The sequence below is a fragment of the Anopheles gambiae genome, chromosome X (genome assembly GCF_943734735.2).
Source record: "Anopheles gambiae chromosome X, idAnoGambNW_F1_1, whole genome shotgun sequence".
NCBI classification, from domain to species: domain Eukaryota; kingdom Metazoa; phylum Arthropoda; class Insecta; order Diptera; family Culicidae; genus Anopheles; species Anopheles gambiae.
In genome coordinates this window covers 2,565,190-2,591,495 of record NC_064600.1, presented here as the reverse complement: position 1 = coordinate 2,591,495, position 26,306 = coordinate 2,565,190, and the positions used below count along the sequence as shown (strand labels likewise).

Genomic DNA, 26,306 nt, shown 5'->3' with positions numbered 1-26,306 from the left:
AAGTTTCATGGGGAGAGGCATACCATTTGGACATCTGCTCACGAGTTTTGCATACGAGCTCGCATTTGATAAACATCATCCCTTACTGTTTTGGCTGGTGCTCGATGTCGCCAGGCCGGTTTGATAGATGTGCCGAATCAAAATTCGCCTCCTTTCGCCTTCCAGCTTTTGCTCTCGTGTTCCTGTTGTGCTTCCTGCCCAAAAATAACCTCCCCTTTTGCGATTTCAGGGAATCCTTGGCAAGGGGGATTTCCGGCACGGCATCGCTCCCTAGCGCTACTTTCACTCGTATCCTGGTCACGGCACCAGCGCTGTTACGGAGTATTTCCGATCCGGAATCCATAATCTAATTTATATGCATATTAAGCCCCATGCCGCCCGATCCCGCAAGCCGTGTGTGTGTGTGTGTGTGTGTGCGTGGGTTGAATATTTCATCGGAGAATGTGATTACGAGCGGATCTTTAGCACTAATCATCTCCATCTTTGAAGAGCCGCCCGGAAGTCTTCCTGCCGGATTTACACCATTTCGGCTGCGTCAGCCTCGTTCACTCCAAAGTGACAATATTTCAGATTTCTATTTTTTTGTTTTTTACTCTGGCTTGATAAACATTATGTTATATTGTTGGCTTTCTGGCTCCCAAAACCAACAGATTTGTGCAAATTAGTTATTGTTGCCATTTTTCACTAGTAATAAGCGGTGTTAGCGTAGCGCAACTACACAATACCTTCCTTGCTAACGAACGTTTCATACATGAAACGTTTTGCTACCATCGGTGCTACCCAAAGACACCCAACAAGAGAGGGAAAAGCAGAAGAAAATTGCGAGGAAAACGGTTTTGCTCATCGTTTCGTCAGCCAGCCAGTTGCTAGTCTGACTTCTTCTGATTTTCGGCAACCAGCACCACTAGCAAAGCCGGCTGATTGCGTATTCCGTTTGAGTCCGGTCCGGCACGGCTTGATTGACATGCCGCCCCACCCCATCCCGTCCCGGCAAAGAAAGCTAATTTCACCACATTTCGCCATTGTTTCTACCGTGCGCCACACACACACACACAGTGGCAAGGATAAAAGTCGGATCCCCTTTCAACCGCTCGGTCGGTACGCAATCGTGCACGTACGGATGTACTTTCGATTATTCATCCGTTTGCTGATTTCTTCGCCGAATCCTGCCAGACTTTACGCTTTCGGAAGGAAGCATACGTGCACACACACAAACAGAGAGCACCCACAGGGAAGTTTGGCCATTCGATGCTGGAAAGGAATCAGAAGAACGGCAAGAGCAAAACAACTCGCAGGAGCAAGAGCTCGAGTTTGCTGAAGCCGAAAGTGCGAGAAAGGTAGGAAGAGCGTTCCTGTTACCTTCTACACACACACACACACACACACACACACACACACACACACACACACACACACACACACACACACACACACACACACACACACACACAAGCGCGGGTTCGTCGTCCTGTTGGCTGGTGCTGGTCCTTGGTGCAAGAATTTTGGCACGTTTTACCATCGGAAAATAATGCTTTTACTGCCGAAAAGAAAAAATCTCCCCGAAGAAAGAATCCCGACAACTTGGCCAACAAAGCGAAAGTAGTATTTGTACGGCAGTACGTTTGTGTGTGTGTGTGTGTGTGTGTGGGTAGCTGTGCGTTAAGGATGATAAAAAGGGAAGCAAACAAGGGCGAAACTTTTTCGGGCATGGAGCGGAGCTCGCTCATTTCCATCCGATGCGCTCCAATACGCATCGCACAGGAGACCGGGGCCGTGGTGCGGAACTTCTTATCAGACGCTGTGTTTCGTGGCTGCCTGCTGTCCTTCTTTGGGTATAATTTTTCCTTTCCGCCTTTGTTCTGGCCAACGGGGTTTCCTTTTTTTTTCATGCGCTAGCGTAGGCTGCGCGCAAATGATTACGGGCGCGTAGTAGCGTTGCGGCGTGCATGATAAGTTGGTTAGGGCACGGCCGCACACAACGCGAAAGAAAGAAAGTTGCACACGCGGGCAGTACGTGCGCCGGGAGCAGGAAGCGCCTGCAGGCTTGTGGGATTAGCTTTGGGGACGAATGGAAGAACCGGAGTTTGCCGCTAACGACTTCATTATATTCCAAATCGAAACATTAGCAGCGAATAAATGACTTCGGGACGGGACTTCAGTAGCGACCTTTAAGGAACTGTCTGCTTAGAATCATGCTGAAGCTGTATGCTCCCGAAGACGCGCTGCCTCCAAAGAGGCTCGAAAGGTCGTGGTTGGCATGCATGTTAAGAATAATTTGCCAACACCTTTGCTAACACAACCGTTCACTTGATCGTTACTATCTACGCTGTACGGCGTGCAGTTTGCTGCCCAAAAATTACCAGCAAACGATGCCGTTTCCTTCATTCGCTTCCTGTCGCTTTGATGTAAACCATCTCGCTCCGCGCGCCACTAGCCGGACACTTTTCCAAGCCCTGCGAAAGGCACGAATTCCCGCCACCCGAGCTCACCTGTCCAGACGCCAACTGCCCAAACCCCGGGACACGAAATGAAACTGTTTTTCAGCAGCACATCAACATGAATAAAATATAAGCCGCTTTTCTTCTCGCTTCGGGGTTCGTTTGCTTTTCTTTTTTTGTTTCTGTTTTTCCCACCCTTACTCCGGGCATTCTTTCCCCTTGTGCTGTTGCCCCAAGCCTCTGTTTCGGTGTTGGGTGTGTGTGTGTGCGGTTTTGGGGGCGTTTTTATTTATTTATGGCACCGGAACTTCTCGCACAAACTCCCTGCCCGGGAAGTGGGGCCGGAGCGGGTCTGTTGTGCAACAGCTCGTACCCGGCTGGCAAGCAGGCTCGCCAGGGAGCAAGGTGCAAATCAAAGCGTGGACAGCGTGGCGTTGAAAGCAGTACGGCAACGTCTTGCCCAGGTTTCCTTGGCCGGAACGCTTTGGCGGCCCAGCGTTTGCTTTTGCCCCACTTTGCTGCTGCACGGTCAGCGAGCAAACGGGCGAACTTGCTGAGGCAAAGGATGTACTTTTTTTTTTATCCCATTTTCGGGTGTGATGTAGCGGTCCCTAGCAATGAAGGGATGATGGCAAATGTTCCGCACGAAACAAAACGATGCAAACATTCAATTCGGAGATTCATAACCTTCGCTTTCGTGCTTTGCATGCTTCGCCAGCACTTCATTAGGTATGCAACGGGAGATGAGATTCCGTTCAGTGAACAGTGTATGAGCGAAGATCATTTTAATTCACTTTTATTGTGGTCCATTCCATGGTTATGGAGATGCTTCTCGTCGCATTATTGTCATCGCATATAAAACTATTTATTTTCTACTTTTTGAGACATTGCGGATCAAAACGCTAGTAGAGTAAATGTATCAATAGTGGTGCAATTGCTAGCGGTACGGTTGGGTTAAAATGGGTAAATCTCAACACAGTATGACTGCCAGACCCCAGGTAGGACCGGAACCGCCAAAAGGAGTACTTAATTTGAAGTAGATTTTTCACTCTACATATGCGAATGTAGGTCTTTGTTTGGTATATTTCTTGATGTTATGACTATAACCACTATACGAACATAGCACTATTTAACTTTTAAACGCTTTGTAAAAGACCAGCGAATGTTTCAAACATAACATATTGTATGGAACGCGTACTTCGTGCAAAACCACTACTGGGGCCCTTCACGATTCTAGTCAGTTTTTTTGTATGGAGTTTGACAGTTGGAGGCTGAAATCATGTAAACACTCCATACAAAACCACACACACACACAAAACTAGCCTGCAATTTGTCAGCCTAGATTACCCAATTGACATTTTCGAGCACGAATAGTCGAGAATTCGAACAAATTCCCTTAAACTGGTGCCTTAAACTTCCCTTAAACTGCACCAGTTTGAGGGAATTCAGAAAAAAGTCCTTTTAAAATCAACAGTGATGTGGCTTTTTCGTCGCTTTATTCTAGATTCGCTCGGAAATGATGTTTCCTATCGTTATAGTTGGTCATGTACCCATTTTATACTTAAATAATACCATTTTTTCAAACCACAGCTATGAATGAAAAATGAGCTCGACGGCAACGTCCATCGATAGAGAAACGTCTAATTTACGAACACTCCAAGTCTTGGCGCTTGCAACACACTTTATCACACACAAATTCACAATTTCAAGCGTATCGACTACTAATCGAGCAGGTATGGGAAAACAATTTCGAGCAAATGTCACTTGAGTATTCTAGCCCAAGGTGGATTTAAAAATATCAGGTGGTGGAATCTAGAGCATTTTGACAATTCGTCATATGACGTAAGGTCCCCAGGATTCGAACTTTGTTTACATTTATTAAATTTGTTCATATAATTTATCTGCCCCATTTTTTAGATTAAATATTATTTAAAAGTTTATTTTGGACTTTTCGAGTTCTTATTTAACATTAAAACATGTATTAAAGTGTGTTATTTAGTGTTATTCCGTGAATTTATTCTATAATTCATTGTGTTTTCGACATTTTTGAAGATAAAAACAAAGAAATCATTTTTTTTTCAGTTTTCATATTAATTCCTCATTAACTACGAGTCGCATGGACTATTTATGTGAGATTAGAACTCTTACTCACATGATTTTAAATTTCATGCATAAACAAATCATCAAATCTTTTGTTAATATATCTCATTTTTTCGATAAAATCAATAGACACACAAAAATGCACATAATAACTAAGAAATCTGTTCTATTTGCTAAGCTTTGTGCGCGGAAACCAATGGTTAACGGTTTTAAAATGACGTAAAGTCCCTCAACTATGGCGACCCCCCAAAGGCCCTAATCCACCACCTGATATTTTTAATCCACCTTGTTCTAGCCTCAACGCTAGAATTAGATTCGAGTAGCTGCTCGAAAAATGGTAAAACAAGGTGGTGTTTACATTTATCCCGAGGTGCATTAAAGAGATCTGGTGATGTAATCCAGAATCAAAGTGTATGTGGTAAAGGTATATTACTTTTTGACAGAACGGGTGAAAACTTCTGTTCAAACAAGCTTTCTGGAGGCTTGACGAATACACAAAACACTCTTAAAATGTTCATTCAGAAGCAGAAGCGATAAAAATCAGCCTTCTAAATTCATACACCTTGGGATAAACCCACCTGTATATTACACCCACTTAGATAGCTGCTGGAAAACTGCTATACAATGCAAACAGCTGACAGGCTGAAATTTCAGCTTACCAACTTAAAACGGAAAGGACCCCACTAGTGGTACGTTTACATTAATTTATATTGTCCATTTTCTTGCATCTCAACGAATGCAACTCGTTGAAAAGCATGAAATGCATCCGAACCGTGTGCTACGTTTTCATATTAACTTTAAATGCCCAAGTGAAGATAAAAATATAGGCTACAAAAGCATTTCAACCACACAGTAACCACACAAGCTCCTAGAAAAGGTGAAACACTTCTTTCTTCAAAAAAAAGAAGCCCTTTTGCACTCGCTGCAGCAACCTGGTCAAAAAAAGTAAAAAAGAAAGTGAAGTAATTTATTATGCTTTATGGTTCAAACATATAAATGAATAAATTTATAATCCAGCCTGTTCCAGCTTTTCGGCGGTGTATGCTACACATTTTAAAACCCACACAAACACACACACCCACACACGCTTTCGCGGAACAATGGGCACAAAAGAGCGCGGGGACAAAACCTTACTACTAGCCCGCTATATACCAATTGATCCCGTTTCATACATTCCTGTGCACGATTTGCATACAGCGAGCAAAAAAGAAAGAAAGAAATGCATTGAAATGGCAACACACCACACACACGTACACACAGCCAAGGCAGGGAAAATCTTCATCGTTTTTCACGCGCTCGGGCGCAGTGACCTTCCTCCTCCTTCTGTCGCCCTTAGCACGGTAGCGGTAGCATGGATCATTCGCTCTTATACCGCGCGCCACATGCTGATAAGCGTGGTAACTTTTCTTCGGCCAGGATTTACGGGCCAGCAAACGGGTGGAAAAGCTAAAAACCGTTTACACCGGTTTGGCTTTTTTTCTCTCGTTTTTGCTCGGCGTTTTTGTTCATCAGCATTCGTTTCTGTATCGTACCGGCATGCGTTTATGCGTTTTTGGGGATCCATTTTTTTTTTTTTGCTGCTCCTGCTGCTGTTGCGTTCCTTTTGTCCGCAGCCGTTGCGGAAGGAGCGTGGGTTTGGTACCTCGCTCGCCCCGCGATCCACCGCAATGGTTGTAAATTTGTGCTGCAACCGAATGGGTCGGGTGCAAGCTCCCGCCCCAAAACAGAGAGCGAAGAACGGTTCGTTACACCAGTGTGGTCGTGCTTTTGCACTTGCTCTTTTAGCCGTTTTGTTGCGTTTTTATTTTTTATTTTTTGTCACGGATCATACCCGTTCATTGCAGTTCGTTTTTTTTTTGCCATTGCCATCGCCAAGCACGTGTTACGTGGTCGTTTAGTGAGGAGCCGAAAGGAGGATGCGAGAAAAGAAAAAGCAACCTCCAACCTGCCTCTGCTCGCAGAAAGATGGACGATGCTTTTGTCAGTGCTTTTGTCCTTTTTGTCGTTTTGTGTTTTGTTGCTGCTGTTTGCCCTCCAAACGCATTGGTGGTTTCCATACCCTTCCAGAAGTGTTTGTGTGTGTGTGTGTGTGTGTGTGTGTGTGTGTGTGTACCAATGCACATGAGGAGAGGAAAAAGTTTCGAAAATTCATACACCACTTTTCCGGCACGGCACCAGCGCCTGCAGCTCTCAGCAGGATGGAGTGTTTCGGTTTTCGCTTTTCTCCATTTCACTAAACGTTTTAACGCTGCAGCATTTAGCCATCCGCAACCGGCAAACAGCGGGTACGGCTGTGGGAGATTGCCTGCAAAGTTTCGCCCGCTCCCGTTGTTGACCGGTTGCACCGCCGAGGTAGCGGTTTTGAGTGTGTGGCGTGTGTAACGATGAGTTTGTTTTTGTTGCTTGTCACATTCACCTAATCCTTTAGTGCAACAGTTGAACATGTGGAAAGCTTGCTATGCATCCATGACGATCTTATCCATGATAATCACTGGAAGGTTTTAATATAAAAGTACCTCACTTCATGCGTCACAGCTAATGGCCAGTTTTATATGTTTTATATTACATTTTCCGTACTAGCTATTAAATGTTAAATAAATTATAGATAATACATAATAAATATTAGCCAATATTTAGCTAATACACAATAAAAAAGACTGCGGGTCACAGGTGAAAGTCAACTACTAAGAAAAATACAAAACAAAGTCTAGAGTGATATTACCTGTTTCTGAATTACTGTTTCTGCCACACTTATGAGTGTGTTTCACTTAATCGATCGTCTTTGCATCAATCTTCCCAGCATCGCTGAATGTTAATAGTATGAAATTAAACTACAATCACGAACCGTGCTGCCGTAAACGAGTTTGCAAACACAACGTGCAAATGGATGCGCCTTGCCGTCCGTACCTTACACCGTGCTGGGCGCCTCCATCCGCTGGCGCGTGGCGCTTCGCGAGTGATTTTATGCATCTTTAGCACCGCAATAACCATCTTCACTACCACTACCATCCTCTGTTTTGTTTGTGCAAGATATTTGGCTTTCCCGGTTTTGTTGGTTCGAAGCTCGAACTGGTGATCGATAATCATTCATGTGTGTGATGCACGGGGAAAGGAAAAACAATAAAAAAAGGCTACTAAAAAATGGGACTTGTCTGTGTATTCTTACCCCGACCCATGCAGCTCGATGGAAGGATGCTTTCAGCAGTGGCAGGTTTTGGGGTTTTGCGGGAAATTTGTTTTCCACCCACCTGCACGGATGAGTAGTTGTATGTGTGTGTGTGTGTGTGTGTGTGAGGCATACCGTTCGCCCACCTGGTGCGCACCTCGAACGGATTGCCATTGCTCCCTGGAATGGAAATGAACCGACGAGCGAAACGAGCAAATGGCACACAAAGCGACGAACCGGGCGTGCGGGTGGAAAACCCCGGCTCAGGTGCGGTAAGGTGAGCAGAAAGTTTCGAAATTCTTCTCCGGGAGTTTGCAGCTTGTCTTACTTTGGCCCGCTCCCTTCCCCGCCCTTTATGCTTTCTCCCGGTCAGTCAACTTTGCCACCGGCTAAACGAGTTTTCTCGACTGATTTTTCACCAGCTCCTCTGCCAGGCATTCCCGTACGCCCAGAGGCGCGTCACACCACCACCTTCTCTACTACATTGCACACACACACACACACACACACACACACATATACGAACTTCAGAACTTAAACTGTTTCAGCACCGGTTTTCTGTTCGGCGTTCCCTTTTGGAAACGCAAGATGTTGCCAGCGCCATCATCATCGTCCATCATCAGCGCGCTCCCTTTCTCCGGAGAATTGCCCTCGTTAGCCACGAACCCTGAAAGGCCAAGGACCTTTGCGGGGGGAGGGGGCGAGCGGTGCGGGCACGCGGTACGAAGGGGCTGGTAGCTGGGGTTTGCCGAAGCTTGCCACCTGCCGCCTCGAGACGGAGCTTATCGATAGCGAGTGTTGCAAACGTTGTTGTATTTCGGCGCAGCTTCCACAGCCGCCGCCGCCGCCGCTCAACGATGCGATGGAGATCGATTAAAATAAAGTGCCGCCTCTCCGCTCGCCACTCGAATGCCGCCCGTTTGCGCCCGGCAGGGACGTTTTGAATGTCTACGGTGGGGGGATAAACGTGATTTTAAATCTCAACCGAAATCAGGCTGGAAAGAGAGTGTTGAATTGATTTGAAAAAAAAAACGGAAAATACCAATCATTTTTGTCCTTTTTTTGCGTTTCCTTGACTTCAGCGATACTTATCCACTATTCATTGCACAAAAGCGTTATGAAGTGAAAGTTTTCACTAGCAAATTAAGATTGATAATCGAACGGAGTCTTCATCCTTACCCCTTAAAGCGTACGGCATGTGTCCGTTACCATAGCACGGTCTGAAGTTTACAGCTTCAAACGAATAGCAACCAACCAACCAGCTCCCAAAGCGTTTTTAAGTCACTAAATGAAGGCAAACAAACGAGAAATTTGAACCGAACAAAAAATGATTTGAAATGCAAGCCTTACTTAGTGAAAGTGCTTTCATACGTTTAATACAATTTCTTGTCACAGATGATGTCAAGCCCATAAGAGGCTTCAGCAATGCTTGGCTGACTGTCGATGCGACAGGAAGCTCAAAGTGCTGATGGAATATTTAAAACCCGCTGTCAAATAGCGAAACACTCCCAGTGCTCTGTCCATCCAACGAAACTTCACAGAAGGCGAAGAAGAAAATTAAAAAAAAAAAAATCTCAATGCAAAATAACTTCCCCACGGAACAACCTAAGCATACAATGTTCAATCAACACTGGTGGTTCAATTTTTGTGCCGCACCCAGCACAGCCCAACCGTGCCTTTCTCTGCACCAAGCGTGTTTCCCGCGCCTCGTCGCGCCAAACGTGCCAACGATGTGGGGAAGATCGATTTCAGCACACAGAAATTATGTTGCCTGAAGTGTAAATTAGTTTTCTCCAGCTCCGCCCGCTGGCGGGGGACCCGGGGGACAAACCGCAAGATAAACATCATCAGCGGCGCCAGCACCCGGGACGCACGTTTGCTATTTTTCGGCAAATTGAAATCGCCCCCTGCAGCCCACCACGGCCCACGGCGGCAAGAGTGATTTTATTTGCATTAACCGGTGGGCAGGCGACGAACGCCGTGCAGCGCTGTGCGTCCTGTGCAAACCCACCGTTGCCGAAAGCCGATCACTTCCGGCCAGTGGAAGGGACGAGGGGGTGGGAAGGGGGGGGGGGGTAGAATTTGGCTGTGTTGTGATAAGTTTTCTTTGCCTTCCCGGCGTGAGAGGGGCGGAGCGGAACTTGCTGTGGCAGTTTGTTGAATGTTTAAAGCTCCTTTTTGCTTTGCTTTTGATGGAAAATTGAACAATACTGCGGGTTCGACAGCTCCAGAACCCTGCTTCCGGTGTGTCATGCTGATCGTTCGTTCTTTCTGTTGCTGTGGTTGCTTTTTCAAATCTTCTTCATTGGCACATTAATAGGTATTAACATTTCGCGCCTCGCGCGAAACGCAGCTACCACGCTTCATTACACGTTTCGTGTTTGTTTTTTACACCTTTGTACCGTCCTTCTCACTGACTCTTTCTCTCTATTTCTCTCTCTCTCTCTCTCTCTCTGTTTGCTTGCAGCATTCTGTGCCCGATATGGCGTGCAGCCAAACGCGAGCCTGCTCAACGGTAAGTCCCCCCTCCCTTAGCGAGCCCGGGCTCCGCCCGCCAGATTCAAACTAGTGCGACTAGTGAGAAATAAAACGACCAAGAAAACGACAGCAACGAACAAACAGAGACTAAAAAGAAAACAACGCTCACCTCTCAGCAAACGCAATCAACGATTGCTAACGCATTGATGAGGAACCAAACGGACACACAGCCATAAACCCGGCCAAACATCAGGCGGCCATCGGCGAAGGTGTGATGGTGCGAACGAGCTGCGCAAACATTCGCGCCCCGCTCGCCGCATCGGTTAAAAGCATTCCAGCATTCCGCAGTGAGAATTCTATCGTACAGCAGGGGGGCATGAGGGGCATGCGGTGGAGTTGTGCGTGTGTGTGCGTGTGATTGGGTTGGTTTCTTTGCATATTTAAATCGAACAAAATACAAGCAGCTTTCGTCGAAATGAATTTTGTGCATTGTGATGGTTTTATGGACGAGGAACTAGAAATGGAAGTTGAAAAATTGTCTTTGCTGTACATTTTTCGATGCACACTAGTAATGGGAAGTAGTGATGTGCTCTCTGGAGCGCACCCACGACTCCGATCCGACTCTAACCATTGTTAGTTCGATTCCGACTCCGGCAAAATGGAACCACTAAATCCGCCCGGAGTCGGAGTCGTCCGGAGTCGTCGGAGTCGTTCGGAGTCGGAGTCGTTCGGAGTCGGAGTTGTCCAGAGTCGTCGGAGTCATTCGAAGTAGTTCGGAGTCGTTTGGAGTCGTTCGGAGTCGTCCGGAGTCGGAGTCGTCCGGAGTCGTTCGGAGTCGGAGTCGTCCGGAGTCTTTCGGAGCCGTCCGGAGTCGTTTGGAGTCGTTCGGAGTCATCCGGAGTCGTTCGGAGTCGTTCGGAGTCGGAGTTGTCCGGAATCGTTATGAGTCGTCCGGAGTCGTTCGGAGTCGGAGTCGTTTGGAATCGTTCGCTCCGGAGTCGGAGTCGTCCGGAGTCGTCCGGAGTCGTCCGGAGTCGTTCGCAGTCGGAGTCGTCCGGAGTCGTTCCAAGTCGTACGGAGTCGTTCGAAGTCGTCCGGAGTCATTCGGAGTCGACTGGAATCTGAATTGGTCGGAGTCAACAGGAACCTTTGTGCTTGTGATCAGACATTTCCTTTCATTGTGGGTTTTTGTCTTTCACTTTGCGCGTGCACTTCTTATACAGGCCTTAATTACAAAGGCCGACCTCGGCCGACTCCAGACGACTCCGGATGACTTCGAACGACTCCGAACGACACCGGACGACTCCGGACGACTCCGGACGACTCCGACTCCGAATGACTCCGGACGACTCCGACTCCGAAGGACTCCGACTCCGAACGACTCCGACGACTCCGGACGACTCCGACTCCGAGCGGATTTAGTGGTTCCATTTTGCCGGAGTCGAAATCGGACGACTTGGAACGTATCCGGACGACTCCGGACGACTCCGAACGACTCCAGACAACTCCGGACGACTCCGAACGACTCCGAACGTCTCCGGATGATGCAAAGCGGACCTACCTTCCGGAGTCGATTCCGAATTAATCGGAGTCGGATCGGAGTCGACTCCGGATTTTTGCCAACTTTACCCACCACTAATGGGAAGCTTTGAAGAACTTCCGAGGAGATCTTCCAAGTTCATTGATAGATATTTCTATGTCTTATAAGTAACCAAAACATTAGCTTATATTTAGTAAAAACATGTAGCTCTACACCTTGCAGTAATTTAAAGATTATCGTCTCAACATTCTAGCGCTACCGTGCACACAAATCGCTGCCATAGACACGCACACACGCACACACACACGCTTTGATTGCACAGTCTGATTTGCAAGCAGATATAAATGGCAACACTTAAGCTGTAAATTAACACCAGCGCCAGCTACTGTTTGATTGGCAGTCGCATAACGCATAACGCAAACTGCTCGCCCCGTCTCGACAATAAAACGAAATGCGAAATCTCTTCACCCAGCGTCCGAACCATCGTGACCTCTCGGGCAAACCCCAGCCCAGCCCTCCAGCGACCCGCCGTTGGCCGTTGGCGAGGTGGCAGAAGGCAAAGATATCAATTACTAGCGCAAACAGTATTTACGGGGCTTTCATTATTTAATTTGTGTCCTCGGCGACGCAGCGGCCCAGAGCGGTCACAGCGGGCGGCAGCGACACCTCCAGTGACCGGTCCCGAGGCGTCCCTCCAGGCAGCTGGGCAAGCATGAGAGCGAACCGTTCCGCAAGCACAGTGTAATATCTTAATGGAAACGGATCCGTGGAACACTTGGAAGGAAAGACGGCAACACGAAACGGCAGCGCATTTGTTTGCTTTTCTAAAAACACACACACACACAAACAACATGCACCGGAAAGGGTGAAAAGGGGGTTTTAAGAAGGACTGTGTGTGCTTTCTCAACAGCGCGCACTTTAGCTGGATGACAATCAACCCGAATGCGATCGTTTGTTTGCTGCATGTTTCTTCCTGGTTTTGCTTTCACCTTGCGCTCAAATTGGTCTTCGCCAGAACTATACTTTACACCGATTATAATAACAATTTTGGCCATTCTTTCACGTCTTGCATGCTACAAATACACCAAGCCTTCCATTTACACAATTGTACGTGCCTAGACGCGCCTTTTCCCAACTCTTTCCTTCCCTCTCAACACCATTTCTCTTCTTGTTCTCTTTTTTGTGTGTTTTTTTTTGCTGCTCTGATCTCCTCCCGTTGATTGTTTTTCTCAGCTTTGTCGCTAATATTTGTCCGACCAACTTGTTTTCTATTTACCTACAGTGTTTTTCTTCTCTCTCTCTCTTTCTCCCTGTGTGTGTTAAGTTCTCCACCAGCACATGAGCATGTGTGTAGCATACCTTTACCATCGAGACGCGGTAAAGAGCACACGATTTGTCCCCGATACCTTTGCGTTTTGGTTTCCATTCTGGCGTTTCGAATGCATACATATGCTCAAACTTTTAGAAAAAGAAGAGATGTAGAGGTGGGATCGAAACACAACAACAAAAACGTACCAAGAGCAAACAGAAATTGTAAGTGCGGACGATTGCTCAGCCAATGGTAGCGTGGACCGGAGGCTTGAAGTTGTTTCCAGCGGACTGTTTCGGTAATTATTGAAACTGATCGTTATGCACGCACGGGCACGGTTGTGTTGATGTTGACTTGTTTGGCAGGTACAATGGCAGACGTCTTGACATTTCCAGACAGCTTTCGTTTTTTTTAGTCTGCACGATTGTTATTCCATCGTTGCAAGAAACTCGCCATGTGGAGCTAGATCTAATGCTTACTTCAATTATTCCCTCGTGCACTATCAGTCATTTGTTAAGATATTTTTGTAGAAATGTTTTCTCAATTCTTGCAATATGCTGCAAACTTTAAGATACGTTTCATTCCAAACGTTCAACATCCAGTAGCTGCTTACTGAACGATGAAGCTTATTTGTCGCCATCATTCTGCCAACGTATTGACACATTAAATGACAAGTCAGTGTGCATGACCGTTTGCTCGTACAGCTATCGCGTCGTCTTTAATCGTGTTTGGGCTTGCAAATCCATGCTTTCCTGCTGCCCGCAGGAGTGCGTGTACCCCAAGTAAAATTACAGTTCGCACCACTTGAAGCTGAAGCTTTCGGACGCGGTGAACAAGTGGCCCCAGAAGCCGACCGTGGCTCGTGAGTTTCGGAATCATGTTTCGTCTTTCTGTGCGCCTTTTTTTCCCCCCATTGCCTGTTGCAGCAATCACTCTATCACTTGACTTCTTGAGTGCGCTCGCCACTCGGTACGGTATCGAACGGTGGGGGTTTTTTTCTCTTGGTTCTCTTCCTCCGAGCGGTTTTTTTTTGGCGAAACTGCTCGTGTTCAACGGGAGTTCAACGTCTTTGGAAAGGATATTTTCCAGCATCGCCAGCGTTGAGCCGCGCCAGTAATGGCGTGGCAGAGTGTGGAGAGCGTAAGTGCAATCGTTGTCGCCGTCTAGTGGCAGTGGTGTAGTTGGTGTTTTTGGTTTTTGTTGCGCTCTTACACTGGTAGCGCTCTTTCTGCCGCTTTTTTCTTTTGTACAAGCACCAGCTACCAACAAACCACCATCAACGAAAACCGATACACAGCAGGGCTAAGAATCGAAACACTCACACACGATCTGTAAGCGAAGGAAAAACAAACAACTTCATCCATGAAATGAGCATTCACGTCTGCACACCGTTCAAGTACCAAGCAGCAAGGCGGCTAGGTACGGTACTCCTAGCCTGACCTCCAATCGCTCGCAGCGCTCTGCTCTGCGATAGCTGGCGGACGATGGACGACGAACCGGACCCGGAATCCGCTAGGAGCGGCGACGGTGCCCTTGGTACGCCCGTGGTCCGTGTCTGTGTGCAGACCTTGGACGACCCCGGACGAGCCCTTGCTACAATACGGACCTCGGTGTAGTTCTGCTGCCGCATCTGCACCGTTTGGTTTGTTTTACAGACCGACCGCCATGCCGGTCGTTGGTGATGTTTTCCGAGGATGTCCTCCGATCGGTGCCTGTGAAGGGGCGCGCGAGCAAACAAAAACACGCAGCATAACAACAACGCCAGTGCCAGTGCAGCTGGCGGTCGGACGGTTCTATCCCGCACAGCCTAAACACGCAGGAGGACCACCCTTGTGCTGTACAGGGGGCTCTTGGAATGGAGCGTTTCGGGATACCACGGCTGGCGGCGATGGCACAGTCGTCGCTGTTTATGGATTGTAATATATCTTATTTGTTTACATCCTAGGGCTCCTGGAGGGGGAGGACTGGTGGAGAGGTGGTACTCGCAACACCCGGAGCCACTCGGAAGGAGCCGTCCGATGTTCGTCTGACTCCAGTGTGACAGTCGTGCACTGGTCGTCTGTCTTTCTAGTTTGTCTGGTGCTGTATATGTGTGACGGTGTGGCTCCTATTTCACTGGGGTCAGGTCATGCCGGGGATTGGGAACACCATTTGACCGACCTGGATATTGGATGACTTTGAATGACATCAACTCCGGAGCAGAATTAGAACCATACCGACCGCAAAGACTTGCTCAACAGCGCCAATAGAATTCATATCCAACCATTTCCACACACAAAAAACTGTCATACAAGTACATCTTTGCAGGTTACAACACATGTCGGAACACCTGTCCGCTGGAGCACAAGAAAGGCATCGCTAAGAAGTTCAACTCCCCGGAGATGCACAACTTCTTCGTGGTAAAATGCTTTCACCGTAACTCGGTGCAGAGATTGGGTCCGGAAGTACCGTCCGACAATGCGACAGTGCCTCGGAGCGGCACGGTCCTTGCAAATAAAGACCCTACCGGCGTGGCACACAAAAACTTCCAGGCAGGGACCTGGAATTCCAAGAACCCTAGCACGGGTCGGAAGGAACCGCTCGGGAATGCAATGGCCTGGTCGGCCTGAGCGAAGCGAAAACCGTTTGCCACCATCCGGTCACAATAAATCACGTGCAATTGGGAAGTGAAAAACACATCCTGCCCGGCCGGTGAAGTCAACGATCATCGGGGAAAAAAGGTGTCCCCGAGGGCACCAAGGGAAAGCTACCTCTCCGCGACGCAAGATAGGGTCGAGGGAGGGGGAAAAATAGGTGAGGAAATCAAACATTTGCCTTTGACGCTTCTGCTCTGGCTGGTGTACCCGTCTGTCGGTCCCGGCTCTCGGGGTCTTTGTCAATTCCTCCCCCGGCTTTAACCGCTACCCAGCAACGGAAGGACCAGCGCAAAAGGGAAGGTGGCGATAATTTACGATCTTTTATTGGTTTTTCCTAGCCGGAGTCGCCTGTCGGCTGTCCGGGTCCCGCAGCAGGCCGGATCTTTATTTTTATAAAACACACATACACACACACATGCACACCTACACACAGTGTTTCGACTCTATTGTCCGGATCTTGCCGGCTCTCTTGGCGGGCAGCACACGATTGCCATTTATGCTAAATGGTTGTTAAATGGCATAAAACCGTCACTTCCGTCTCCCGGCTCGTGCACATTTGTGAGCGGTGACCCCGTGCGGGGAAGTGGCCGACCTTTTTCGGCGATGCACCCAGCTGCTTGGTGTGACCTCAGAGAAGGAAGAGAGAGAGAGAGAGAGAAGAGACAAGATCCCAGGCGGCTGTGTCTTTTCCAGCAGCGAGACCGGCAACGTCACCAAGAACCGGAAGAAAGCTGTAAATATTTACGAGTCCTATTTCCCGACTCTGCCGGATGTGCCCGGGCCAGTTGTGTCAAGATATCTCTTTGGCCGCTCTGCTGATGATGTTTTCCTGTATTGCTCTGTTGGCTTTCGGGTGTCCCATGTCCCCTGCGGATGTCGCTGTCCCTCCCGCAAGGGATATCGCTTAATGTACGCTCCGGAGATCCTTCAATACCATCGTTTGCTCGCCCGGGGATTGGAACGATCTAATGAACAATTTTGAGCTTAATGAGGTTGCTACCTTTTTTTTGTTGGGTGGGATGTCATACACTCAAGGCTTTTGCTAGAACATTTGACAGCAAGAGGCAGAGGCGAAGAAGCAACTCAAAGTACCTTTTGACGTCCTTTAACGAGTGTCGCGTCTTGAAAGCACTTAGGCAGCTCGATGTTCCGCAGCGGAAACAAATCCTCACCAGAATCGCGCGCATGTAAACAGTGTCCTATTACGCCGGCAGCACACACATGGGTGTGTCCCCAACGAGACTATCCAGAGTTCGTCACTTAAGACCTGCAGCCGCACTAAGTGGCTAATGACAGGGCTAAGGAAGGGAGTTGCAAAGCAACAAAGATGAAATAACAAGCCGGGGTGTCATCTTACCCAGCAAACGTCAATTTGTAGTCGAAACAAGGGCGCTATCAGCTCGCACTCGTCCTAGGATTGATTTCAGAAGCCTACGCGCCTCACCGTATCTCCTGCAGCTCTCGCGCGTTCTGTGTTTTCATCGTCCGGCAGAGTGTTTTGTGCGCACGAAACCTCGGGCAACCTCCAGGCCAATACCGGGAGACCTTTTAATTCAATGCGGAGCGGTTGGATTTGCAAGCAGCCGCCTGGCTTTGGCCCGGTCGATTATGAATGCTAATTTTAACCGTCTGTGCGGTGTACTGCGGTGCGAGGTACGGGCTGGTGATGGTACCGATGACATCGCTTCATGGTTCAAGGAGGGCGAGCCGAGCAGGCGGGGTCGCGTTTTTGCAACAGCAACCGGCATGATTTATTGCTGGTGCGGAAAAGAGCAAAAATTTCGCATGCCTTGAGTGCGCGATCGACAGTAGAGAAGGAGCACGTGAGAAAGAAAGAGAGAGAGAGGACGAGAGACTTAGAGATAGACAGGGGTTTCGTAGCGAACGTTGTGCCGTCGCGCTACCGCAGTCATAATTTAGCGAAACGAAAAATGACGAGAACCATGAGAGTTGGCGGACTCGAAATGTTAGCACGGGAAGGAGACGGAGGAGAGACCAGCAGAAATACGCTCCCGTGGTACCCGTGTTTTTTGGTCGGTTGTAAACAAAAAGCGATATTATTAGCCCCGAGCAAACTAGCCGCAACTGAAGCGACGGGGTGCAAATGACAGACACTGCCGGGCAGCGCATGTCGAACCGGACCGCTAGCAGCAACTACACAGGCAAGTGCGCAACTGCGGTTCACTATCCAGTTCAATCCATCCAGCGTTTAATTTCGTGTTGCTTACTGCTATAGCACATCAGTAGTTTCAATGGAGAGTCGTATCGTTTCTCAGAACAACAAATTTGCGAAAAGGATTTCATTTAACCTTGTCCACGCAATAGACATTTCAGCTCAATTTTGTAACGACTTGGCTATTTCCGCGATGGCTCTACTGTCTGCCTACAGTTTTGAAAGGTTGCTGGGGTAGTTTGTTGAGGCAATCGTTTTTTGGAATTGGACTGCCAACTTTTGATCCTCATCGATACCTAACTTCGAGCGGCAAATACGAACGCCAACTCTCGGAAGAGTTGAAGTTACTACTGAGCTCTGTTATTGCAATCTACTCTCTGCGTATCAAGACTAACGGCCTCGCCTCCATCAGGTTTGTTCGGTCGAAGGTAGTCCTCCTAAGGTGAATTTCCTTATGCTTCGTATGGTATCGAACTTCTAAAAAAAATAGCTCTCACTAGCTTTACACAAGATTTGAATGTCTGGAATAGGGTAGGCCAGGATTTTGACCTGAAATTCGATTGGCACTGGAGGGCTCTTATGGTAATGGTTGTACATCGTTATTCTGTTGATGAGTAAGATGTTGTTGTTTTTGTTGTATTATAATAGAGGTATTGAGTCTCGTGGGTCTCTTTCGCCCCTAATAAGTAAGATGCTGAAGATTGATGTTGTTCGGGATAAGATACAAATCGATTTTCTGGAAATTGATTTTTCCTTCGACATATAGAAACAATCGTCAAAACACTCTATAAAATGATGACTTAATGCTCCTCATTTCAGTTCAAAACACCGCAAAATACGATAAAAACAAAAGCCCACTAAGCATTGGAACGCAGAGTCTTTTGTGGTAATTTGAAGTTCTCACATGCAAAAAGTGTGTATGAAGAGCTTCGTTTTAGCTATTCGCAAATTTTGATTTGTTTATACAATGTTCTTAAGATGTCAAAGCCATAACAACCAATCGAAGCTAATTATATCCCAAAAAGTAAGTTCGTCCTCAAACCCGTCTGAGCTCGGTCGAACCTAAGCTGCTGCTAATCCGTACCCATCGACACGCGATTGACATTTGATTTGTATTTATGCTGTGTCATTTACACAAGATCACAACTCGGGACCGCGTCTGGCCACCCCTTGTCGCTTCCATTTCACCCAAAACACCCATCGTGCACCTGCTGCAATGCCCCGAATGCCCCTCCCCGCTATGCCACTATGTGGCAGGACGTCGGGCCAGAAAGATTAGCCTAGCGTTACCAATTTGTGGAAAGCCGCTCGCACACACACACACAGACACACATAATGGAAGGAAGAGAAATGAGCGTGTCAACAAAAGGATAATCTTTCCCCCGCTTCCGGATGCCCTTCCCTTCCTAGATTTTTTCGCATTTTTTCCGCCGCTCAAGTGGGGCAGAATAGATTTTATTGCCATGGTTAGGGAAGGTAAGGCCGAATGGGCTTTATTTATTTATTTTGGCTTCTTGCTTTAAGCTGGGCGAAAGAGGAGCAACACAACAACAAAAAAACCGAGTAACCACCAAAGCGGATCTCTTTATGGTAATAATATTTTGCCCCGACTAATCCTCCATCATACTTCCTGGGCGAAATTGTCCTCCCGCCCCAGTCCAGCGTGAGCAAGGAAAATGAATGAGCGTGGATCATGGCAGAATGTCATTGGACAGGAAAGGAAAACAAAAAAGAAAAAAATCACACACACACACACACACACACACGAAAGGATGCTTTTCCTGGTGACGATAGCAGCATTGCCGGTCGGGGTATCCAAGACAAACGCCGCAGCCCAATAACACATGGGCATCCCCAGCACACACACGCAGCACGTGTACGCACACGGCACACACACACACACAAAGCACAATGGGGCTCGGGAAAATCCGTGAACGTGAAGAAAAACCTTCCCAACCGTTGAATCCTTAAGCAATTGTCTTCCATAAATCGTCTTCCATTATCGTAAAACCGTCCGCACCTGGGCACCGATGTGTGTCTGTGCGCTCTTTGGGCGGCCACCGCGGCAAGCGGATCCACCGAGCGGCCTTTGTCTTGCTGGGGGAGGCTCCTTTACCTTTTCTGCCAAAGCGTGTGCGTTTTTGTTCGAGTTCAGTTTTCTGGCGGATTCGTGGTTTTTGTGGTTGCGTGCGTTCCGTTCGCTATTTGTTGTGGCGTTTCTTGCGTACCTTGGGCCTCGAGGTCTTTTTTTTATTTGTAAATCTCGTTACCGTGCTACCCTTTGCCGCCCGCCACCTTCCTGTGCTTCTGCACTTCCAGTCCACGTACACTTTAATAGATTGGGTTGTTGAATTTCTTTTGGCCCCTTTGCTCCACCGCTCAGCGCAACCTACCCCCGAACAAGTTCCGCCAGCAATACACCTTAACATACTCTTTCCGCATTTCACGCGAGTTGTATGGACCTTCTTTCCCAATTCGGGACCATTCCCGTGGCCGTGGGCCAATTTCCAAAAGCGAGCACTCACACACACACACACACACATATAGAAAAACGTGTGGAAAGCCTCAGCATATCCCGATTATTTTGTTTTTGTTTTTTTTTTTTACTTTCTGGGGCAGCCAGCGGAATCTCCAGAGTGTGGCCGGCATTGCACATAGAAACGAAAACAAAAACCCCTTCGTGCTTCGCTTTTATTGCCTCGACGGTGGGTTGCGGGTACGGGGGCAGCAGCAGCAGCACCAGCAGCAGCACTACCCCCATCACCACCAAACTAACCTCAAATAACGGCAAACAATCTCCGTGTCCTTGTTTTGCTGTCGCTCGGATCGGAGCCGGATGATAAGGATGAGCTCGAGGCAGACGTTTAGAGAAAGGGTAGGAAGGCAGGGAGCTGATAGCTACCGCAGGTACGGTTCCACGCTTTATCTTTACCTCCTCACCCCTCTTGCTGGAGTCCCGTTTGAGCCTGGGCGAAAGGAATTTTCGAGTTTATTTATTTATGTTTATGCTCTAGCGGTTGTTTCTGCGCAATTTTTGGCATCCCCGCCCGGTTGCTCCAACGCTTTATTGTGTGTGTATGTGTGTGTGTGTGTTTGTGTTAGCCGTCGTTAATACTTGCTTGTCCTTCTACGAACACGTACACACACACACAGAAGCACAGAAGCACACGCAAGCAAAGGAAAATAGGAATAAAACCCAATCGCAAAGCATTTCCCATCCACGAAGCACATTTCATCTGTCGGCTTAATATTGTTTCATGTATTATTCTGCCACCATACCCAACCATATCTCCCGCTCATCTCATCACCTTCCTACACAAACGATACATTTCGTTTGTTTTCCCCACGCATCTTCCCCAGCCGTTCGAATTCCAAACCAAACTTCAACCCGCAACCGGCCAAGTGTTTTGCCGAAATGAAGGCACCGGGAAGAGCGTACCTTTCCCTATGCAAAGAAGGGTGCTGAGGAGGACGTGGCCCACGTGGTGGGCAGGAAGAGCGTGCGGGCATGTCAAATCCCCACGAACATCCGCAAACACTCGGTCGGTTCTCCACATCGCCCCCCCCCCCCACCCCCTTCTACACGGTTGTCAACGTGAGGCGTTTCCCACACTGCACGCACCGCATTTTCCACCGAAGCGAGACAGACAATGCTGTAAGCGGCTCGGCACGCGCACTGTGGTTGGTGCGATTCTCACGCTACCTGATAATCGCGGTGCGGGCCGCTGCTTTGGAGAATCTGTTTTTCGCGTTTCACTGGCGCGAGCTGAGTGGGGGGGGGGGGGAGGGGGTTGGACGGACGAAATTTTGGGCCGATTTTTCATCTCATTTTACTGTGTTTTTTTTTCTTTTTACGCGCGAATCCCTTTTTGCTTTCTCCACGGCTGCACCATTGAATCAAGGGGTGAGTGTGTGCGTGTGCGCACATTTTTTTATTTAATATTTAAAGTAGCGAAACAACTGTAACGCACTGCTGGAGCAGCTGATAAACTGAGGCAATGTTGCTTGAGATGACGTCATCGAATATTTGTTTTAAATTGTTTCTTTTTGTTCAGAGCAATACAATATTACTTTGAAAATAAAGAAAGTTTAGAGGAAGAAAGAATTGTAAACGCGTTTCATGATATTTTCAAAATGTCTGTAAAAAACTGTGACATATCCTTTTACAGTGTTTTTTTTTTTCATTCCAACTAACAACTGTTGGCAAGCTATGTCTATAATCACCTTTGCTCCAACTGATGTCACGGTTGCGGCACGCGGTTTGTTTTATCGATGACGTCATTTCATCGGCAAATGTCAAACTCCATAGAAAAAAAGAGATTCCTGAAACATCACAATCACAATTGCCTTATTGGTTGTGTCAATAGTGAAGATGGTGGTTATAGGAAGATCAAGAAGAGTTTGCTTGATTTGAAGTCGATTTTTCACTCACCCAAATAATCGAATTTTGGTCTTTGTTTGGTAAATTTCTTACAGAAAACTCATTTTTGTTGCTTATTTTAATGAAAGCAGTACAACATGTCAAAAATGTCGTCGAAAAAAAATCTAAAATTACCTGTTTTTATTGATTTTAGAACTAGGACCACTATAGGAACATGCCTGTTTGGTGTACCTATAATGGCACTATCGTAAAAAACGCTGAAAAATACGTAAATATGGTCAAAAGCCAATGAATTTGAATAAAACAATATCATTTGATAACAATTATGTTAAAAAAAACTAATAATTGCTTTGCTATGTGGTCATTTAGAACGTTAACAAATATATGAGTATAGTTATGAAATCCTCAGGAATTTGGAAAAAATGTTAATACCTTTCACAAAATAATGGATTTTTCGGTCACTAAGAAACGGAGTGGCCCCATTTCATTTTTAAATCCTTTGTAAAAGGCTAGAGAACATTTCACACTATCATAAATATCTTAAAAACTGTTAATTTATCGTATGAGACGCATTTTAGTGCAATACCACCAGTATTGGTACTAGCACCACTATAGGTACGTTTACCCTAATTGATTACTTTCACGGCGTCGCTAAGAGTCCATTAAACAAGGAATACATTAAAGATTTTACTTAACTTTTTATGTAAACCCGCAAATAGACTTCTCTAGCCACTCTCTAATCAGCTTTCGAAGATAAATGTCTGCATTTCGGCAATACTTCAACACTAAAACTCTTATCAAGGTTTAAGTTTCGTTTGGTTTGCACCCACTACTCGGTGAACCACTTGTATGTCGTTCAAGGCTACTAACACTGCTCTCGTGTTGTTACTAGATGCTTTTCATCCTTAGCAGCTCGTCCCTTTTTTATCAGCAAACGCCTCATCTGCTTGATTTATCATCTGTCGTTTGTAAATTCTTCTCGTCAGGCGGTGTACCGTCTACCGTTTTGCAGGCATCTTCAAGCTCCAATGGGGGATTGTGGCCGCGTCTACAGAACACTAAAGAAACCCGCAAGTTCAAGAAAAGAAAGAGGTACATTTTCAACATCTTTCTTGCTGCTGTTGTGGCTGTAGCTGTTGCGGCACCCCCCAAAACTCACCCATTCGCGGGGGCGCAGCAAAGAATGAAGTGTACCGTTGGGACTTAATCTTATCGTAGCATCGGAAAGAGTTTTTTTTCCGTTTTGCGGGACGGTTTATTTACCACCACCGCTCGCTGCTTCCTGCTCCGCGCTTTGCTCGACGTTGGTTCGAAGTTTGTTTTTTTTTTGTTTTGTTTTGCGACCAGCACTGCAAACACACCCCGGTACGGTGGAAAATTATGTATTCATGACCGAGCCGGGTTTACGGGGCCGGTGGGTGTTCGGATGGGGGGGGGGGGGGGTGGTTTTGTGCCAAACCCGCTCCTCCTGGGAGCGAAACAAGCGGCCAAACTCATCCAGGAAGGAAGCGCCGTTGTGCCACTTTCGCGCAAATAAAAGCGGAACAGCAATGAATGGAAGCTGCAAATGCATGAATAAGTCGCCACGGAGCAGCGGAGAATGGCAACAGTTATGAAATCATTTAGCTGGGAGGTCGGTGGCGCCCTCTGGTGAGGATCTAACCCGCTGTGGGGGTGGGGTGGGCACGGGATCGTTTGAATGCATTAACGAGACAAAGCGAGAGATGGAGAGACATTCGCAAGCCAAAAATATGATCCCAGCAAAGAGCAGCCAACCCCCGGAGGGAAGGGAAGGTCTCAAACGGACTATTTGCATAGACTTCAAATGCAAAACATCGTCTTGATTGTTTCTAAATGCAATACTCTGCCCCATTGTGTGGATCTGGATGGATGCGGCCCACCGGCTGCTCCTTGAACCAGCCCACGCGTTCGACGTTCGACTTCCCGCAGCAGCAATCCTAGGTTTCATGTCCGTATATCAGCGCGACTTGCAACAATGTTGCTAGCCCGTGTTGCATACCGACACGCAAGCCCATCTCATGTTCACCTGCGTTCCAGGAGCTGCTCCATTAGTGTAGGATTTCGCTTACAGGCACCTGCCAAGTGATTCTCCCGGAACGCGACGTTTGGTGACTTTCGGGCGGGACTCCCGCAGCGTCCCCTGGACGCTAACAAGTTGTTTGTCTCGCTGCTCGATTAATGGCCGCTGTCGAGCGTCGCTTTCGGGCGCGAATTTCTGGAGCACGATCACGCGCTACACCCTTGACCCTGGCGGGTGTCTTACAATGTTTCACCGGAGCGCAAAAAGGGCATGTTTTACAAAACGGGTAAACAACTGCACTGCCGCGCTGCAGCCCGCTGCGAGCAGTCCGAAAACGCGATATAATGACCGGACTGTGTACACCCGGTGGACACCGTCGGTTCAGCGGGTGGCACCGCAAGCGTTTGCTGCTGAGGATGCGCGGCTGCACGAAGCCGAACCGCGCCCGGATGACGAATCAATTACCCCAACGCGGGATGGGATTTTTGTCGTGTGCAAGGGATGTTTCGCCTGAAGGGCTAGGAGAGCGTAGCTCATAAATCATCTGTCAATGCTGTACCGGCCAACGCACTGACACCACCAACTTGGGCGAGCGCGCTAGGCAGTCGTGCGCTTCCAACTCCCCAACACAAGCACAATCGAAACTTTTCGCAAATTCGGGGTACGCCAATCGGGATCCTATTAAAAATGATTGATTGCTGGATGGTGGTCCGCCCGACCGTCCGGCCGGAAGTGGCTCGGGTCCTTGCTGTGGTGGTGCTTCCGCTCCCGACCGGTGTATGCGTGGCATATGATCTCGCCGAACAAATCAAGATGCCACCTGGACGCCCCCGGGGGCCGCCGAGAAGTTCGTCAGCTGCGAAAGCTCCGACGAGCTCCGGCCAGCGAAGTTGATTGATAGCGATATTTCTCTGCGTGGCTACTGCGAGACGATTTTGACGTCCTGGAACAATCCACGGAGCACACAAGTGCGGGGGAGGGGGGGCGTCTCTTGTCAACAGCACCACCAAAACCTGCCCGGCGGCCAACGCGGCCACAACCCGGCCGGACACGCGATAGCAATTTATCAGTCACTCCATTAATCACGTGCGTCAGGTCTCTCGCTCTCTCTCTTTTTCACGCACTGTCTCCGCAGCAACAATTGCCATCATCGTTCGATTGTGGCGGCCCCCAGGACGCCCTGGCGGTGCATTATCAGCTCGCGCGGTCGCGGTACATTCGCGGGATGTTACTGTCCAGCTCCAGCGACGGGAAAGGGCCAGCCAACTTTATCGGCCAGCCGCACACACACTGGCGAGCTTCAAGTTCAAGGTTGGTTGGCCAGCCCAGTGCGCTCATCTGTCAGAGGCTATCGCGCGATGCACAGTGTGACAAATTGTCTGCCGATAGTGATCGGCTAGAATGGAGACTGAAAAAAAAAAGAGAGCAGAGATCACGTTCCAGTCCAAAATTCCCGAAAGTGCGCAAGTGTTTACGCGCGGGAATGCGTGTCCTGTGCGCTCGATAATGGGTGCGGTTAATTTATGGAACGTGGGATAAGATTTTCACGCACCGCGTCTAATCTTTGTCGCTGCACTCTTGGACGAGCGTGTTTTGGAGTTTGTGGGGAGGGCCTGAAATTCCCATGATGGCATGGTAATTGCACGAAACCGACAAAAAAACGACAATCCAACAGCACACAGAACACACCGCAGCTGGACACAATGTTCCAGTGCATACTGGAGTTCGCGATTCTGCCAGCAGGACTCATTGGACAACATCAGACTTCTATCAGACTTCTTCAAAACTGAGAACCAAACCACGGTGCGCAAAAACCGCACATCCGTGACGGATTCGCAGGGCAGGGCAAAAGGACCATCAACAGCGGTGGAAAGCCCCTCGAGATCCTGGACCAATTTCATGCATCAAGACCTTTGGCAATTTGTCATCGTCCGCCCGTCAGCTTCGGTCGGGGAGAGTTTGGGATTCTCCAGCATACATTTTTCTTCTCTTTTGCTGCTGCTCTATTCCAACGACTCTTTATCGCCACGAGACCGTCGCTGCT

The 26,306-nt window shown here is 48.0% G+C and overlaps 1 protein-coding gene across 2 annotated transcripts in view; it reads left to right on the top strand.

The window, feature by feature from the left end:
• Positions 1-26,306, top strand: part of LOC11175806 (transmembrane protein fend) — a 62,480-nt gene that overhangs the window by 19,602 nt on the left and 16,572 nt on the right. Inside the window, exon 3 of one of the 2 annotated variants that reach the window (XM_061644831.1) lies at positions 10,172-10,219. The exons of the other annotated variant lie outside the window; for it this stretch is intronic. Within the exon in view, the coding sequence (XP_061500815.1) occupies positions 10,172-10,219 (48 nt within the window). The remainder of the gene's footprint in view (positions 1-10,171; positions 10,220-26,306) is intronic. 2 annotated transcript variants of the gene reach the window in all.